At 44.3% G+C, this 16558-nt stretch overlaps 1 protein-coding gene across 1 annotated transcript in view; it reads right to left on the bottom strand.

Annotated features, from left to right (window-relative positions):
* Positions 1-1339: 1339 nt before the first annotated feature.
* mipol1 (mirror-image polydactyly 1) overlaps positions 1340-16558 on the bottom strand; it is a 31344-nt gene continuing 16125 nt past the window's right edge. Inside the window, exons 7-9 of the mRNA XM_079218397.1 lie at positions 13349-13434; positions 10765-10971; positions 1340-2169 (exon numbers count right to left, since the gene is read on the bottom strand). Coding sequence (XP_079074523.1) covers positions 2103-2169; positions 10765-10971; positions 13349-13434 — 360 coding nt within the window. The 3' untranslated portion in view covers positions 1340-2102. The remainder of the gene's footprint in view (positions 2170-10764; positions 10972-13348; positions 13435-16558) is intronic.

Raw genomic sequence — 16558 nt, 5'->3', positions numbered from 1 at the left:
TGCCTCTTGCCTCATGTCTCCTGCCTCCTGGGTCCTGCCTCCTGCCAATTGGTCTTGCCTCCTGCCTCCTGTCTCCGGCCTCCTGCCTCCAGCTGATGCCCCTCCTTTCTACCTCCTGCCCCCTCGTCTCCTGCCTCCTGTCTCCTGCCTCATAGCTTCTACCTCCTGCCTCTTGTCTCCTGCCCCCTGCCTCCCGTCTCCTGCCTCCTGCCCCCTGCTGATGCCCCTCCTCTCTACATTCTGCCTCCTTGTCTCCTGCCTCATAGCTTCTGCCTCCTTGTCTCCTGCCTCATAGCTTCTACCTCCTGCCTCCTGCCTCTTGCCTCCTGCCCCCTGCCTCCTGTCTCCTGCCTCATAGCTTCTACTTCCTACCTCCTGCCTCCTGTCTCCTGCCTCTTGCTTCCTGCCCCCTGCCTTCTACCTCCTGCCTCTTGCCTCCTGCCCCCTGCCTTCTACCCCCTGTCTACTACCTCCTGCCTCCTGTCTCCTGCCTCATGTCATCTACCTCCTCCCTCCTGCCTCCTGATGCCCCTCCTCTCTACCTCCTTCTGCTTTATGGATCGTGGTTATCTGGATCGCGGTCCATGCCTACTACTCATTATATGAATCATTTCTGTCATATTCATGTAATGTGCTGTAACTATGTTACGTTGGTCATTCTGGTCACATGCCATCTACTGGTTTCTTCCTTTTTTCCCCCTGAAAGGGTTCCATCTTTATTTTTGGGAGTTTTTCCTGATCCGATGTGAGGTCCTGGGACAGGGATGTCTATGTGTACAGATTGTAAAGCTCTGAGGGAGTTTGTAGTTGGTGATAAACTGATTTGAATTGAATAACGCTAATGAAGCTTCATCTTTTTATTTTAGAGCTGAGATCATAACACTGATGAAGCTTCATCTTTTTTCTTTAATCCGACAGTTTGACCGACTTGTTGGAAGTTGTCAAAGTTACATTTTAATTAGAAGTTTTTTGGGAACAGGAAGTCAGAGCGGCTTCCTCACATTTGTCACAGCGATCCTCTGAAATTAATGTGAGCAGAGTTTCTGTTTCAAACGGAGCGTTTAGAGACAAACCTTAAACCAACAGCAGAACTAAGAGAGACTGATCTTCACTAGAGAGGAGGAGGAGGAGTATTCACCGCAGACAAAAACCCAGAAGAATTTTTATTCATAATTTTCTGTAACAGACAGCAAAAGCTGTTTGTCAAAAACCTTTAGCTCAACAAATCTACAAATCAACATAATCTCATTTTATAAAAAACCTGAGCAAAAACAAAATTAAACCAATTTTAACACAGTTTTGTAATTTACTTATTTGTATAAAACTCTAATTTGGATACCTTTCTGGGATCTATAGAAAAAAATATATCAATGACTGGTAAAGTTGTTGCTGTAAATGTAACAATAAATGATAATGAAAAATGTTATTAACACTATTTCATGTCAAATGTAATCATTAAAATGTATGCAGCATTTCAATAATTGCAAACTCAAAGTCCTGCTATCTCCCTCTTATGTGAACCAAACTTGTTGTGTTCACATTAGTAAATGTTTAAGTCGGCATTTAATCTGGATTACTCTAAAACAACGTTAGTTATTTATATTTCCTGCTAAGCGCCGCCCTTTGTTCAAAGTAATTGATTGATTGGCCATCAGCTCCATTGTATTATAATCTTATATCAAAGCCCATACTAAATTGGTGTTGATAGAGTCAAAACACAAAAAGTAGACCCATCATAGAGGATTCATGTTGTCCAACATATTAAACCAGACTTATGGTGTGAGGGGTGTGGCCTTCCCATAATCACATATTCAGCATGGAGCACAGTGCCACCCTGTGGCCAACTGGAGACACACAAAAAATACAAAAATAAAGATTTTATTCACCTCACAACTCTGAGAAATCTAAAAATCCATTAAAATATCATCTTAGAAATGTTTCATGATTCCACAAACACAAAAAAATTAAAGAAGAGTTTAAGATCAACAAAAAAGAAACATCAAAAGAGAGAAAAGAGAGATTCAAATTCATTCACATATGAAACAGTCTTCATACAGTTCTTCATAATCCAATAGAAAATGTGTAATATACTTGAGAGAAGATCAGATGACGGGTCGGAGGCTTCCTGTGCCCACTTTCTTCCTCAAAACCTCAACCAGACGCTCCAACCTGAGGAAGAAGAGGAGGAAGAGGAGAAATGAACTGTTACAAGTTGTGATGCAAATGTTGAAGTGACTACAAACATGGGCGAATCAGGGAACAGAAGGAACATTTACAGACAGACGTTCTTCCTGTCACTGAAATATTACTCCACAGTGGGAATCGAACCACCGACCCCTCAGGACCTGCTGTCTGTCTGTCTGAGGCCTCAAGTGTGTGCCGGGGCCGGAGGAGGAGAGGGACTGCAGATACTATGATTATAGTTAATATGTTACTTTATACCTGCAGATATCATGCTTATAGTTAATATGTTACTTTATACCTGCAGATATCATGCTTATAGTTAATACTGTATACCTGCAGATATCATGTTTATAGTTAATGTTACTTTATACCTGCAGATATTATGTTTATACCTAATATGTTACTTTATACAAGCAGATACTATGCTTATAGTTAATGTTACTTTATAATAATAATAATAATACATTTAATTTATATAGCGCTTTTCCAGATGCTCAAAGACGCTTGACAGAGACAAAACAGAACAAAACAAAAATATAGAAACAAAACAAATAATTCTAAAAAAATAAAATAAGAAAAAACTGGAGAAGCTGCAACAGAATTAGTCCTGCAGTGGAGGGTAGGGAGCAGGGGTTAACAGGTGGAAGGTAGGGAGCAGGGGTTAGCAGGTGAAGGGTAGGGAGCAGGGGTTAGCAGGTGAAGGCGAGTTTGAAGACGTGTGTTTTGAGGGCTTGCTTAAATGACGATAGGGTGGGAGCTTGACGAATGTAGATGGGGAGGGCGTTCCAGAGGGGAGGTGCAGCAGCTGAAAAGGCCCTGTCACCCCAGGTCCGACGCTTGGTCTTGATGGTCTTCAGAGTGTTCAAATTGGCAGACCTGAGGCAACGGGTAGAGGCATGAAGGGGGAGGAGGTCTGAAAGGTAGGGAGGGGCCAGATTGTTTAGGGCTTTGTAAGTGGTGAGTAAGATTTTAAAGTCAATCCTGTATTTGATCGGGAGCCAGTGGAGGTTGCGTAGGACCGGGGTGATGTGGTCATAGCGGCAGGTGGAGGTGAGCAGTCAAGCGGCAGAGTTCTGAACATACTGAAGTTTGTTGATGATTTTGTTGGGGGAGCCGTAGAGGATGCTGTTGCAATAATCAAGTCTAGATGTTATGAGGGCATGGATGAGAATTTCAGTGGTGGCAGAGGACAAGGAGGGCCGGAGGCGAGCAATGTTCCTGAGGTGAAAGAAGGCAGTATTGGTGATGTGGTTGGCGTGGGGTAGGAAAAAGAGGGTGGGGTCGAGAATGATGCCGAGGTTGCGGACCTGGGTGGAGGGGGTGACGATGGAGCCATCAATGTTCAGAGAGAAGGTCTGGGCTGAGTGGGTGAGGGAGTTAGGGCTGATGATGAGCATTTCAGATTTATTGCAATTGAGTTTAAGAAAATTCTGCTGCATCCAGGATTTTATATCAGTGAGACAGGAGGTGAGAGTGGAGTGGGTGACTGAGGTGATGGTCTTAGAGGAGAAATAGAGTTGGGTGTCATCAGCGTAGCAATGGAAATCAAGACCATGACGACAAATGATTTGTCCAAGGGGGAGGATGTAAATGATGAAGAGAAGGGGACCAAGCACGGAACCTTGGGGGACACCGTGGGCCACTGGGGAGGTGGAGGATTTGCAGTTATTTATGGCAATGAATTGATGTCGGTCTGAGAGATACGAGGTGAACCAGGAGAGGGCAGTGCCAGTTATACCAAGGGAGTGCTGGAGATGTGAGAGGAGGATGGAGTGGTTGATAGTGTCGAAGGCGGCACTGAGGTCAAGAAGGATGAGGATGGTGAAGAAGCCAGAGTCCGCAGAGAGAAGTATATCGTTTGTGATTTTCAGTAGGGCGGTTTCTGTGCTGTGTTTTGAACGGAAGCCGGATTAGAAGGGTTCGTAGAGATTGTTGAGATTGAGGTGGGACTTGAGTTGTGATGCAACAGCTCTCTCAAGGACTTTGGACAGGTAGGGGAGGTTAGAGATGGGCCGGTAGTTATTGGGGACGTCAGGGTCAAGACCAGGTTTTTTCAACACAGGGGTGACAGCAGCAAGCTTTAGTGGGGAGGGTATGAGACCAGAGGACAGTGAGGAGTTTATGATGTTTGTGATGAGAGGGGAGAGTGAGGGGAGGCAGGCCTTGACTAAGGAAGAGGGGAGGGGGTTGAGGGTACAGGTGGAGGTCTTCATGCTGGAGACTATGGAGGAGAGGTCTATTTCAGTGATTGAACTGAAGGATGAGAGTGAGTGGCTTGGAACTAGTGGAGGGTCATGTTGAGGGCTGAGGGGTGAGGTAGTGGAGGGGGAGGAGGCAGCCAGCTGGTTGTGAATTGTAATGATTTTCTCATTAAAGAAGGATAGAAATTAGTTGCATTTGCTGGTGGTGAAGGAGGAGGAGATAGTGTCCATGGGCTTGAGGAGTTTGTTGATGGTGGAGAAAAGCGTTTTGGGGTTGTTGGAGGATTGGATGATGGAGGAGTAGTGAGAGGAGCGGGCGGCGTTGAGGGCATCTTTATATTGTTGTTGGTGGAGTTTGAAGGCATCAAGGTGAACCGTAAGTCCAGTTTTCTTTGCAAGGCGTTCCAGTTGATGGCCCTGCACTTTGAGGTGGCGAGGTTGGTCAGTGTACCAGGGGGCGGAGTGAGTGAAGGAGACGAGTTTGGATTTTTTGGGGGCGATGAGGTCAAGACAGGAGGAGAGTGCATCATTATAGTGATTGACCAGAGCAGTGGGGGAGGCAGTCGAAATAGGGGCAGAGGCAGAGACAATGTCAGCCAAGGAGGAGGAGAGCACGTGGAGGTTGATGGACTTGATGTTCCGGAATGTTATGGTGCGGCTCTGCTTAACATGGGGGATGGGGATGTCTATGTCCAGGGTGATAGCCAGGTGGTCAGAGATGGTGAGGTCGATGCTGGCTAGATTACTCGTGGCAATGCCGGAGGTGCAGACCAGGTCAAGTGTGTGTCCTTTTTTGTGGGTGGGAAAGTCAACATGTTGGGTGATGTTGAAGTAGTTGAAGATGTCCAGAAGTTCTGAAGAGTTTGTGGAGTCAGGAGAGTCAACGTGTATGTTAAAGTCACCGAGTAGCAAAATGGATGGAGAGATGGCGCAGAGTTGTGTGAGGAATTCAGACAGATCAGAGGGGAAGGCAGGGTTTTGGGGGGCAGTAAATTACTACAGTAACTAGGGGTTTGGGACCAGACAGTTTAAAAACAAGGTGTTCAAATGAGGAGGCAGCCGGGATGGTTATTAAACTTGTAGTGATGTTTTTGCGAAAAATTGTGGCTATTCCACCACCACGCCCATGTTGGCGTGACTTGTCCATGTATGAATATCCAGGGGGGGTGGTTTGGTTTAGAGAAAAATAGTCCTGCTGGTTTTGCCATGTTTCAGTTAGAAAAAGAAAGTCCAGATTATTGTCAGTTATGAATTCGCTAAGTAAAAGGCCATTTTTATTTAGGGATCGGGTGTTAAACAGACCAATTTTTAGACGTGGATGAATTTGGACAGGCTGGGGTGCTTCGGTAAGGGGGCGAAGGCAGGCAACTCGCTCGTGCAGGTTGTTGCGGCGATGACGTGCAGGAGTTACGGCGATACGCTCGGCTGACCAGAGGGAGGGCATGGTATGAGTGAAGCAATCAGGCAAGGAGTAAATAAACTTCCTGCGGGAGGCTCTGTGGATATAACGGGGCCGACAGAGGAGTCCAAATGTTTTGATGGCTGAGATCAATGGAGGAGCAGAGAAATTGTTGAGTTGGAGGAGCTGCGAGGTGGAATATTGTAGAACCATGGCAGCCAGGGATGAGATGACAAGCCTACGGTCTTTTGTCAATAGCCACAAACTTGACGACCGGAGTTGGAGAAGTGACAGGCACGTCAGGATAGTCCACAGGAGACAGTTGATTAGAGCACGACAGTTGAAAAGCTGGCTCGTCAGTAGCCACCAGCTAGCGAGAGACCGCCGGGCCAGTCAGCTAGTTGTCCAGGGAGTAGACGGTAGCAGGAGAAGTGACAGGCACGGCACGTCAAGATAGTCCACAGCAGGCAGATGATCAGAGCAGGACAGCTGTGAGGTTATCCAGGAAACCCGCCTCAGAACCGTAGTATGTGCAGGAGTATCCAACAGGGAGCCGGCTAGCTCGAAATCAGTAGCCACCGACTAGCGAGACATTGGCAGTTAGTTGTCCAGGGAGTAGACAGTAGCAGTTGTCAGGGAGTAGACGATAGCAGTTGTCCAGGGAGTAGACGGTAACAGTTGTCCAGGGAGTACACGATAGCAGTTGTCCAGGGAGTACACGGTAGCAGTTGTCCAGTGAGTAGACAGAAGCAGGTGCAACAGATAAGCGAACAAATTCAAAACAAAACAGCGCAGTAGAAAACAGAGAAAAATGGCTATGTACAGTAAACAAACTTAACTACACTGATAAATAATTAAAAAGAACAAAAAAGTGTATTTAAAATTATGAATAAAGTAGAAATCAACTAAAACTGTGCCAGACGGAGCGGCGTTAGACTCGCCAGCGTCCCCGTTGCCTAGCGACTATATACCTGCAGACATCATGTTTACCTGCAGATGGTCTTCTACCTGCAGAGACTCCGTCTCTAACGGCAGTGATTACTTCTAAGTGTCGTAAATGTGTCTCTTACAGTGTTGACTAAGTCTCAGTGAAAAGGTCTCTAATTGCAGGAATGGCAAAGGTGGCACTTGAGATGGCGGTCCTGGTTGATGCACCTTGAGATGGAGGTTCTGGTTATTGCACCTTGAGATGAAGGTTCTGGTTGATGCACCTTGAGATGAAGGTTCTGGTTATTGCACCTTGAGATGGAGGTTCTAGTTATTGCACCTTCAGATGGAGGTTCTGGTTAATGCACCTTGAGATGGAGGTTCTGGTTATTGCACCTTGAAATGGAGATTCTCGTTGATGCACCTTGAGATGGAGGTCCTGGTTATTGCACCTGGATATGGAGGTTCTGGTTAATGCACCTTGAGATGGAGGTTCTGGTTATTGCACCTTGAGATGGAGGTTCTGGTTGATGCACCTTGAGATGGAGGTTTTGGTGGATGCACCTTGAGATGGAGGTTCTGCATCAGCAAAGTGAGATCTGTTTTATCAACAGTTGAACTAGAGATGGTCACACATGCTTTTATCTCTTCTCGTATTGAATATTGTAATGCACTTTCCTCCTTGAAGGTAATCCAGAATGCTGCTGCTAGAATACTGACGAGGACAAATAGACGGTCTCACATGACCCCCATACTCAGGTCTCTTACAGATGACGATGCTTCTACCTGCACCACATTTACCCTGCAGGGCACAGACCTGATGCTTCCTGTTTCTAGCCCAGAGGTCATGTGTTATTCCTTCAGGTGTTAAGGATTGGCTTATGTCTAATACGAGTTATTTTCTTTTCTAAGTTCTTTTATTTTTCTCTTTGTTGAATATAACTACAAGTGTTTATGTGAAATTGTCTTTTATCACGCTGCATTATGCTAATTGTTTTGAGGGAAATTGTCTTCTATCACACATTAATACGCTGTAGTACATTATGACATTTTTATGACATTTATATATCACAAGACACAAGTCTAAATATGGTCATAGTAGATGGTATCCTGTTGTATATGGAAGACAGGTCTAAATATGGTCCTGCTGCTTATCAGCTGACCTTGAGTAGCTTTTGCAACTGTAACCACAAACATGCTATTGAGCATGTTACCAAGGTCAAATCATATTGTAACCACAGGCACCTGTTACTCAAGGATACGTAATCTGTCTGGCACTTGCCTACTGTCACTCCCACTATGTCTCGATAGAGATCTTCCCACGCATTTGCCTATAAATACACATAAAGTGCACTTCTTTAGTTCCTCTCAGACTCTATGAAGAATAGAGACTTTCTTACAATGTGATACTTGTAAGTGCTGAGGGAATCCCCTCCAAGACAAAAAAGAAGCGGTTATTGTATTACACTTGTAACTTTTTAAACATATGATACTTGTGACTGTTTCTTAGTACTTAGGGGAATAAATAAACCCCCAAGTAAAGAAGAACACTTGGTTATGGTACTGTGTGTATAACAACTCTTGTTGAAATAAAATATATACTAATAAGAGTGTAGAACTCTACTCAATGGGGACTCCCGTTTAATGGAATAAGATAAATTCCAGGTTTCTGGATCAGGTTTCAGATGGATCACGTGGCTCAATGAAATAGGTAGGCCACGGGTAAAAAACGAACGAATGGGGGTTTTAACATCCATCATTGTCTCTATAAATTGTAATTGAAAGCAAACTGTAAGAAAAACCTTAGGGTCCTAAAACGGGCCATCCTTACACGATTGGCGTAAGGAGTAGGCGCTCCCACTAAGCCCTGACCAGGTCAGGGCCGAGCCCGTTAAACAGGGATCAACGTTTGAGTTTAGTGAGGACATTTGTACAAAAGTGATTACGGGTCAGATCTGTGAATTCCAGTGGCAGGCCGTGGATTTTCTACCTGTGCCTTCAGACATAGTCTCTATCCGCTGTTCAACAGTTGGGCACTTTTTATAAAATAAAGAAAGAAAGAAATTTTAAAAAAGCCACTGGTGAATTCTGACTAACAATCAATAATAACTGCATGAGTGCAGAAAGAGAAAAGGAAAAGCAGGAAACTGAGATGAAGCACAAATGAAGATGGGAGGAGTTGATAGATTGACCCTGGATGACTTTCCAATTCTCTCTCTCTCGCTCTCTCTTTCTCTCTCTCTCTCTCTCTCTCTCTCTCTCTCTCTCTCTCTCTCTCTCCAAACTAAATTAAACTTCCGTCTCTAATAACCAGCAGATTTATCTCCCCTCCCTTCCAGAGAGTAAATATTCCACTACTCAGAACTCTGGAGCTCTTCAGAGCCACCCCCCCTCAACCCCCCCGCTGGCAGCCAAATTAGAGCAGAAAGCTGCGGGTTTGAGCCCAGGAGGACGGCGCGGAACGCAGACGGACGACTTAAGCTGTTTTCATCATGAATCTCATCCCTTCATCTTCAGACTGATGAGATGAGAAGCAGCAGAGGAAGAATTCACGTTATTCAGCACCCGACCGTCATCCTGTACAAGCCCAAATCTGAAGGATTAACTGATCAGCTCGGCAGCAGAGACACTCACATCGATGTCCGCTGAATATGAATCATCACAACCAAATCTCTTTAGTCCAACACGCTTAACCAGTCTTTGAACACATCCTAGAGCCTCTGATGGCTGCTGTAGATGCAGCAACATGTTGCTGATGACAGAGGTTCCCTCTTGTGTGGCTGCTTCACAGGCCTGTAACATGGGCGTGGTCAGAGGTTCACAGGTCTGTAACATGGTAGAGGTCAGTGGTTCACAGGTCTGTAACATGGTAGAGGTCAGAGGTTCACAGGTCTGTAACATGGTAGAGGTCAGAGGTTTACAGGTCTGTAACATGGTAGAGGTCAGAGGTTCACAGGTCTGTAACATGGTAGAGATCAGAGGTTCACAGATCTGTAACATGGTAGAGGTCAGATGTTCACAGGTCTGTAACATGGTAGGGGTCAGAGGTTCACAGGTCTGTAACATGGTAGAGTGGACGTTGTGGTTGATTGTCATGGACTTCAACAAATCAGATCTTTAGTTTGACAAGTTGGGCGGATTCTTTGACGTGCAGGGCCTGCAAAATGGCGTGGATGTATATGATTGGTCAGTGGCCGAACGTGACCATTAACATGCGCTATGATTGGTCAGTGGGAAACTTCTAGCTGCTACCTACAACCAAAAAGGAACCTTGCTGATGGATTTACTGATGACTTGCTGGTGGTTTTTACTGATGACGCCTTTCGCACAGAGGATTACGGAAATGTGGTGAGTGAAATGATGGTGGTGTTACTTTGTTTTTACATCTGCAGTCGTATTTAATCATACACAACGCTGTTGGTGCTGCTGGTCAGCCGGGACTTGGGACGCTCCTCTCCCCTCCACAGTGCAGCAGTTGCTGGATGTCGTGTGTGCACTGTTTTAATTTTGTTGGATTGTTTTGTTATTACTAAATGTCACTGCTTGTTTGGTGGTTATTTGGACAACATGCATTGTTGTTGACCCGACGGGGTTGGGCTGGTCAAGTCGGTCAGCCAGGATGCACAACATCGCGAGGCGAGCACACGGAGTGGCCGTGCCTTTTTTTCTTGTCAAAGTGGTTAAACACACACACACACACACACACACACACACACACACACACACACACACACACACACAATCAGCTGATGTCTGCGTTATCTCTTTACCGCCAGCCCAAATATAAGGAGAAGGTTCCCGTCAGGTTGAACAGGATCCGACTACAGAACCAAAGCATCTCAGTATGGAGACTACAGAACCAAAGGGCCTCAGTATGTGACTACAGAACCAAAAGTCCTTAGTATGAGACTACAGAACCAAAAGGCCTCAGTACGAGGCTACAGAACCAAAGGGCCTCAGTATGAGACCACAGAACCAAAGGGCCTCAGTATGAGATCACAGAAGGACACATCTAGTGTTAACGTATAAAAACAGGTGTGTCGAGACTCTTACTTGCGGACTCTCTCGCTGGCCTCTCGCTCCGCCTCCTGACAGCGATGAAGCTCCGCCTCCATGCTCTGCTTCTCCTTTGACAGCTGCTGTACCTGGACCAGCAGTGGTGGGGCCTGAGGGGGAGGGTCAGGGATGGGCGGGGCCGAACCTGCTGGAGAGACGACATCACTGGGCAACGAGGGAAGAGCGGTGAAAAGGTCCTGAGAGCTGAGGGGAGAGAGAACAGGGTGTTCACCTGATGTTCACTGCTTCATCACATCATCATCATCACTTCATCACATCATTTAGCTGAGGCTTTTATCCAAAGTGACTTACAATAAGTGCATTCAACCATGAGTACAAACTCAGAACAACAAGAATCAAGAAAGTACAATTTCTTCAATAAAGTTAAACTACAAAGTGCTATAAGTAAGTTACATTTAAGTGCTACTAAAGTGCTGCTTTCTTTTCTTCAAGGTACATCATCATCACTGCTTCATCACATCTTCACTTCATCACATCTCCTTCACTGCTTCATCATATCTTCATCACTTCATCATCATCGTCAGCTTACACAGAACCTTTACTGGAGGAAACATGTGATCTGATCGGAGAACAGCTGGCTGTGACCTCACTGTGAAGGAGGGGCTAGTTAATCAATACACTGTGACCTCACTAGGAGGGAGGATCTAGTTAATCAATAAACTGTGACCTCACTGTGAAGGAGGGGCTAGTTAATCAATACACTGTGATATTGATCCTTATGGGTGGTTCAGGTTCATCAAAGTCCAAACTCATACCTTCAGAAACTGTCTGTCTGTCTGTCTGTCTGTCTGTCTGTTGTCCACTGAGCTCCAACACAAACAAGGAGAAGGTCAGAGGTAAGGCTGTAACAACGAATGGCTAAAATCGATAAAAATCGATTATCAAAAGTGTTGGCAATGAATTTCATTATCGATTTGTTGTGTCGCGCGATTATTACGGCAGTCAATAAGTCGCGGAGAAAAAAAAAAGCGGAGCAGAGCAACTGGCCGTCAGCGTATCTGAGATTGGAGTGAGACACTGAGAAAAGTTTAGAGTTAAGATGTCTCCAGCTCTTAATTTCCCTCAAACTTGTTTTTAATGGAAGCTAGTCAGCTTGCTATCACGTTAGCTAACGTGTTTGGGTAGTGTTGGCGTTAAAGTTCCGTTATGTTCCGTTACAGTTCAGTCTTGCTTAACGTGATGAAACATGCCGTAACCCCCCGGTCTGGTTCAGTTCACGCAGTCACTCGTTAACGTTAAACTGGCACACCGGCGGATCTGGCTGCAGGTTTTTATTTTTTTACTCAAAGTAGAATGAAGCAAATCACGTAGTTGGGCTTAGCCAACAACATGATGTCGTGGTCATAAGAGACCCAGATATTGATCAGATGATGTGAATGAAAGAGTTTAAGGCAGGTGGAGGTCCAAACAGACGTGAGAGGAGCAGTACAGCATCCCACTGTCCCAGTATTTCATACATATTGGTAAAGCAGGGTACGCTAAATGCAGCCTCTGCTCCAAGGAGACCAATTACAGTAAAAAGGGCTCACATTTGGCAGATGTAAAGCATACATGTGTATGTTTTTAGTGTTAGTCCATTTTTATTTTATTTTTTTAATTAACAGCTCAGGGATGTTCAAGGAGCAACCTGTTTGTGCTTTCTGAAGATGTTTTGCACTGTCAGTTCTGTTTTTGAATAAAGGGTTGGAAATTAATGATTTGGGGATTTTTTTTTTATCCGATTCATCGATTAATCGAAAAAATAATCAACCGATTAATCCATTATTAAAATAATCGTTAGTTGCAGCCCTAGTCAGAGGTCAGAGGAGTCTTGTTCTTGACCTGCATCCAATAAAGCTTTAGTCAAAAAGAGACGATGACAAGAAACACAGCTGAGATCCAGAAACAGATCCACCAGAGACCAGTCCAGATCCACCAGAGACAGATCCCCAGAGACAGATCCAGATCCACCAGAGACCAGTCCAGATCCCCCAGAGACAGATCCAGATCCACCAGAGACCAATCCAGATCCACACACACACACACACACACACACACACACACCTACACACACACACACACACACACACACACACACACACACACACACACACACACACACAGTTTCTGCTGCACATACTAACAAATATGTGTACCAGTACTAATACAGGTACTAATAGAGCTGTGTACTAGTACAGATACTAATACAGGTACTAATAGTGCTGTGTACTAGTACAGATACTAATACAGGTAATAATAGTGCTGTGTACTAGTACGCGTACTAATAGAGCTGTGTACTAGTACAGATACTAATACAGGTACTAATAGTGCTGTCTACTAGTACAGATACTAATACAGGTAATAATAGTGCTGTGTACTAGTATGGGTACTAATAGAGCTGTGTACTAGTACGGGTACTGATACATATGTGTACTAGTACGGGTACTAATAGAGCTGTGTACTAGTACAGGCACTAATACATGTGTGTACTAGTACAGCTGTGTACTAGTACAGGTACTGATACAGCTGTATACTAATGCAGGTACAGTTAGTTTCAACACGCACCGCGGTAGAAGCTGACCTGTGATTGGCTTGTAGCTCCGCCTCCAGCCACCGTTGGTCCTCCAGAGAAACACTCCTCTCTCTCTGAAGCCTTAGCAGATCCGTCTGATTGGATCAAAAACACGTCAATCACATAACCTTCTGATAGTCAACTCACGTGTGTGCTGTTTGACTGCTTCCTCTTGATCCACAGAGTTTCTTTAAATGAGGGATTAATTAACAACTGACTCATTAGTTAACATCAGTGTCAACACTCTTCATAACAAGCAGATCAGAGGCTCCAGGTGCATTGTGGGAATAAAAAGAGCTCAGGGTTTTAGATAAATAATAAAATAATATCATGACCTTGATTAAAACAAACATGTGTGTGAGAGTATACTGTATATACTGTGTCAACAAACATACATATATATATATATATATATATATATATATATATATATATATATATATATATATATATATATTCCCTAACCACTTATCTCACCTGCCTCTTCACCTCCCCTCCTCTCACTTCCTGCCTCCTCTCCTCCTCCTCACACTTCCTCCTCCTCCTCCTCCTCCTCCTCCTCCTGCTCTTCTTCCTCCTCCTCCTCCTCCATGCTAATTAAAGCTCTGAAGGTCTGCGGGCTTAAAGTGGAACATCAAAAGAGAACCCAAACCCTGAGAGTCAATGTGTGTCTTCTCCAGCCGGGCCGGAGGAGCCGCTTCAAAAGAGCCAGATTTTTTTAATCAGAATAATTTCCAAAGGAGATGATCGGTGACCTTCAACATGAGGAGTTAAGGTCAACAATGCCGGGGGAGGGGGAAGGGGAGGGGGGTGAATCCAACCTGCCCGGACCCTTCATCATGGGGAGGTACGGTCGACCAAAGAGGAGGGAGGTGGGAGGATGAAGTGAGGCAGTCTTTTTGGTTCTGAATTTAATTTAATTGGTCTCTTAAGACTCTCCAGTTGATCCAGAATACTACAACATGTGTACAGTGGTTTAAAGTTCTGGTTTAAAGTTCTGGTTTAAAGATCATTACATTACATTTCATTTAGCTAATGCTTTCATCCAAAGCGACTTACAATAAGTGCATTCAACCATGAATACAAACTCAGAACAACAAGAATCAAGAAAGTACAATTTCTTCAAGAAAGCTGAACTACAAAGTGCTATCAGTAAGTTTGATTTAAGTGTTACTAAAGTGCTACTTTCTTTATTCAAGGTGTAATCGGAAAAGATGTGTTTTTAGTTCACGGCGGAAGATGTAGAGACTTCCTGCTGTCCTGATGTCAATGGGGAGCTAATTCCACCATTGAGGAGCTAGGACAGCAAGCAGTCGTGACTTTGTTGAGTGTTTATTTGGCAGTGACAGAGCTACGAGCCGATTGGCGGAAGCAGTGACGGAGCTACAAGCTGATTGGCAGAAGCCGAGCGGAGTGAACGAGCTGGGGTGTGAGGTTGGACCGTGTCCTGGATATAGACTGGACCCGATCTGTTCGCAGCACGGTATGCAAGTACCAATGTTTTGAAGCGGATGCGGGCGGCCACCAGCAACCAGTGAAGGGAGCAGAGGAGCAGAGTAGTGTGAATTTAGGTTAAAGACCAGTCGAGCAGTAGACAAGTGGACCTACAGGATGTTGAGCAGCATGGACCTACAGGATGTTGTGCAGCATGGACCTACATGATGTTGTGTAGCATGGACCTACATGATGTTGAGCAGTATGGACCTACAGGATGTTGTGTAGCATGGACCTACATTATGTTGTGTAGCATGGACCTACAGGAATGTTGTACAGCATGGACCTACAGTCAGGGAGAGTTGACTGTCGAGTGTCACACCAAGGTTCCTGGCAGTCAGGGTCGGGGCCAACACTGAGTTGTTGAAGGTAATAGTGAGGTCGTGGGTCGTGTTCCTGGAAGGAGAAGTCATTCAGTCTTGTCAGTGTTAATTTTCAGGTGGTGTGTGGACATCCACTGAGAAATGTCAGTCAGACAGGCAGAGATTCGTGCTGCTACCCGTGTCTCCGATTGGGGAAACGAGAGGATCAGTTTGGTGACATCAGCATAGCTATGGTAGGAAAAGCCATGCGAGCGAATGACATAACCGAGAGAGTTGGTGTACAGAGAGAAGAAATCAGGTTTAAAGTTCTGGTTGAGAGGTTTGGTTTAAAGTTCTGGTTTAGAAGTTTGGTTTAAAGTTCTGGTTTTTAGAAGTTAAGTTTAAAATTCTGGTTTAGATGTTTGGTTAAAAGGTCTGGTAAAGATTGAGTATAAAGTTCTGGTTTAGAAGTTTGGTTTAAAGTTCTGGTTCAGAGGTTTGGTTTAAAGTTCTGGTTAAGAGGTTTGGTTTCAAGTTCTGGTTTAGATGTTTGGTTTAAGGTTCTGGTTTAGAAATTTGGTTTAAAGCTCTGTTTTAGAGGTTTGGTTTAAAGTTCTGGTTGACAAGTTTGGTTTAAAGATCGGGTTTAAAGTTCTGGTTTGAAGTTCTGGTTTAGATGTTTGTTTAAAGTTCTGGTTTAGAGGTTGGTTTAAAGTTCTGGTTTAAAGTTCTGGTGTAGAGGTTAGGTTTAACGTTCTGGTTTAGAAGTTTGGTTTCAAGTTCTGGTTTAGATGTTTGGTTTAAGGTTCTGGTTTAGATGTTTGGTTTAAAGCTCTGTTTTAGAGGTTTGGTTTAAAGTTCTGGTTGACAAGTTTGGTTTAAAGATCGGGTTTAAAGTTCTGGTTTGAAGTTCTGGTTTGAAGTTCTGGTTTAGAGGTTTGTTTAAAGTTCTGGTTTAGAGGTTGGTTTAGAGTTCTGGTTTAGAGGTTAGGTTTAAAGTTCTGGTTTAGAAGTTTGGTTTAAAGTTCTGGTTTAGAGCTTTGGTTTAAAGTTGTTTTAAATCTGTGGTTTTGTTCTGGTCCAAAGTTCTGATTTAAAAACCTCTTGTTCAAAACTCTGGATTCTGGTTTCAGCTCTGTGTTTTTTGGCGGATCTGAATCTGTCTGTCATGGCAGCTGCTGGTGTTTCTGTTGGAAATTAAAAACCTCTCCAGGCTCTAATCCCCCCGGAGCCCTCCAGCCTAATTAACAGACTTCACACAGGAAAAAAGACTGAGTGCTACATTAATAACAAAATGTAATATATTTCAGCAGAAGAAAACAGACCCAGAGAAAGCTGCAAGATGAAGAAGAATTCACTGAGAATCTGTTGTTCTTCTTCTGATTTCAACATCAATGAGGAAATAATTAAATTAATCTTTCAA

The sequence above is a fragment of the Taurulus bubalis genome (assembly GCF_910589615.1).
Source record: "Taurulus bubalis genome assembly, chromosome: 1".
Lineage (NCBI taxonomy): Eukaryota > Metazoa > Chordata > Actinopteri > Perciformes > Cottidae > Taurulus > Taurulus bubalis.
Note: the sequence above shows the minus strand (reverse complement) of the source record. Positions and strands in the feature narration are given on the sequence as shown.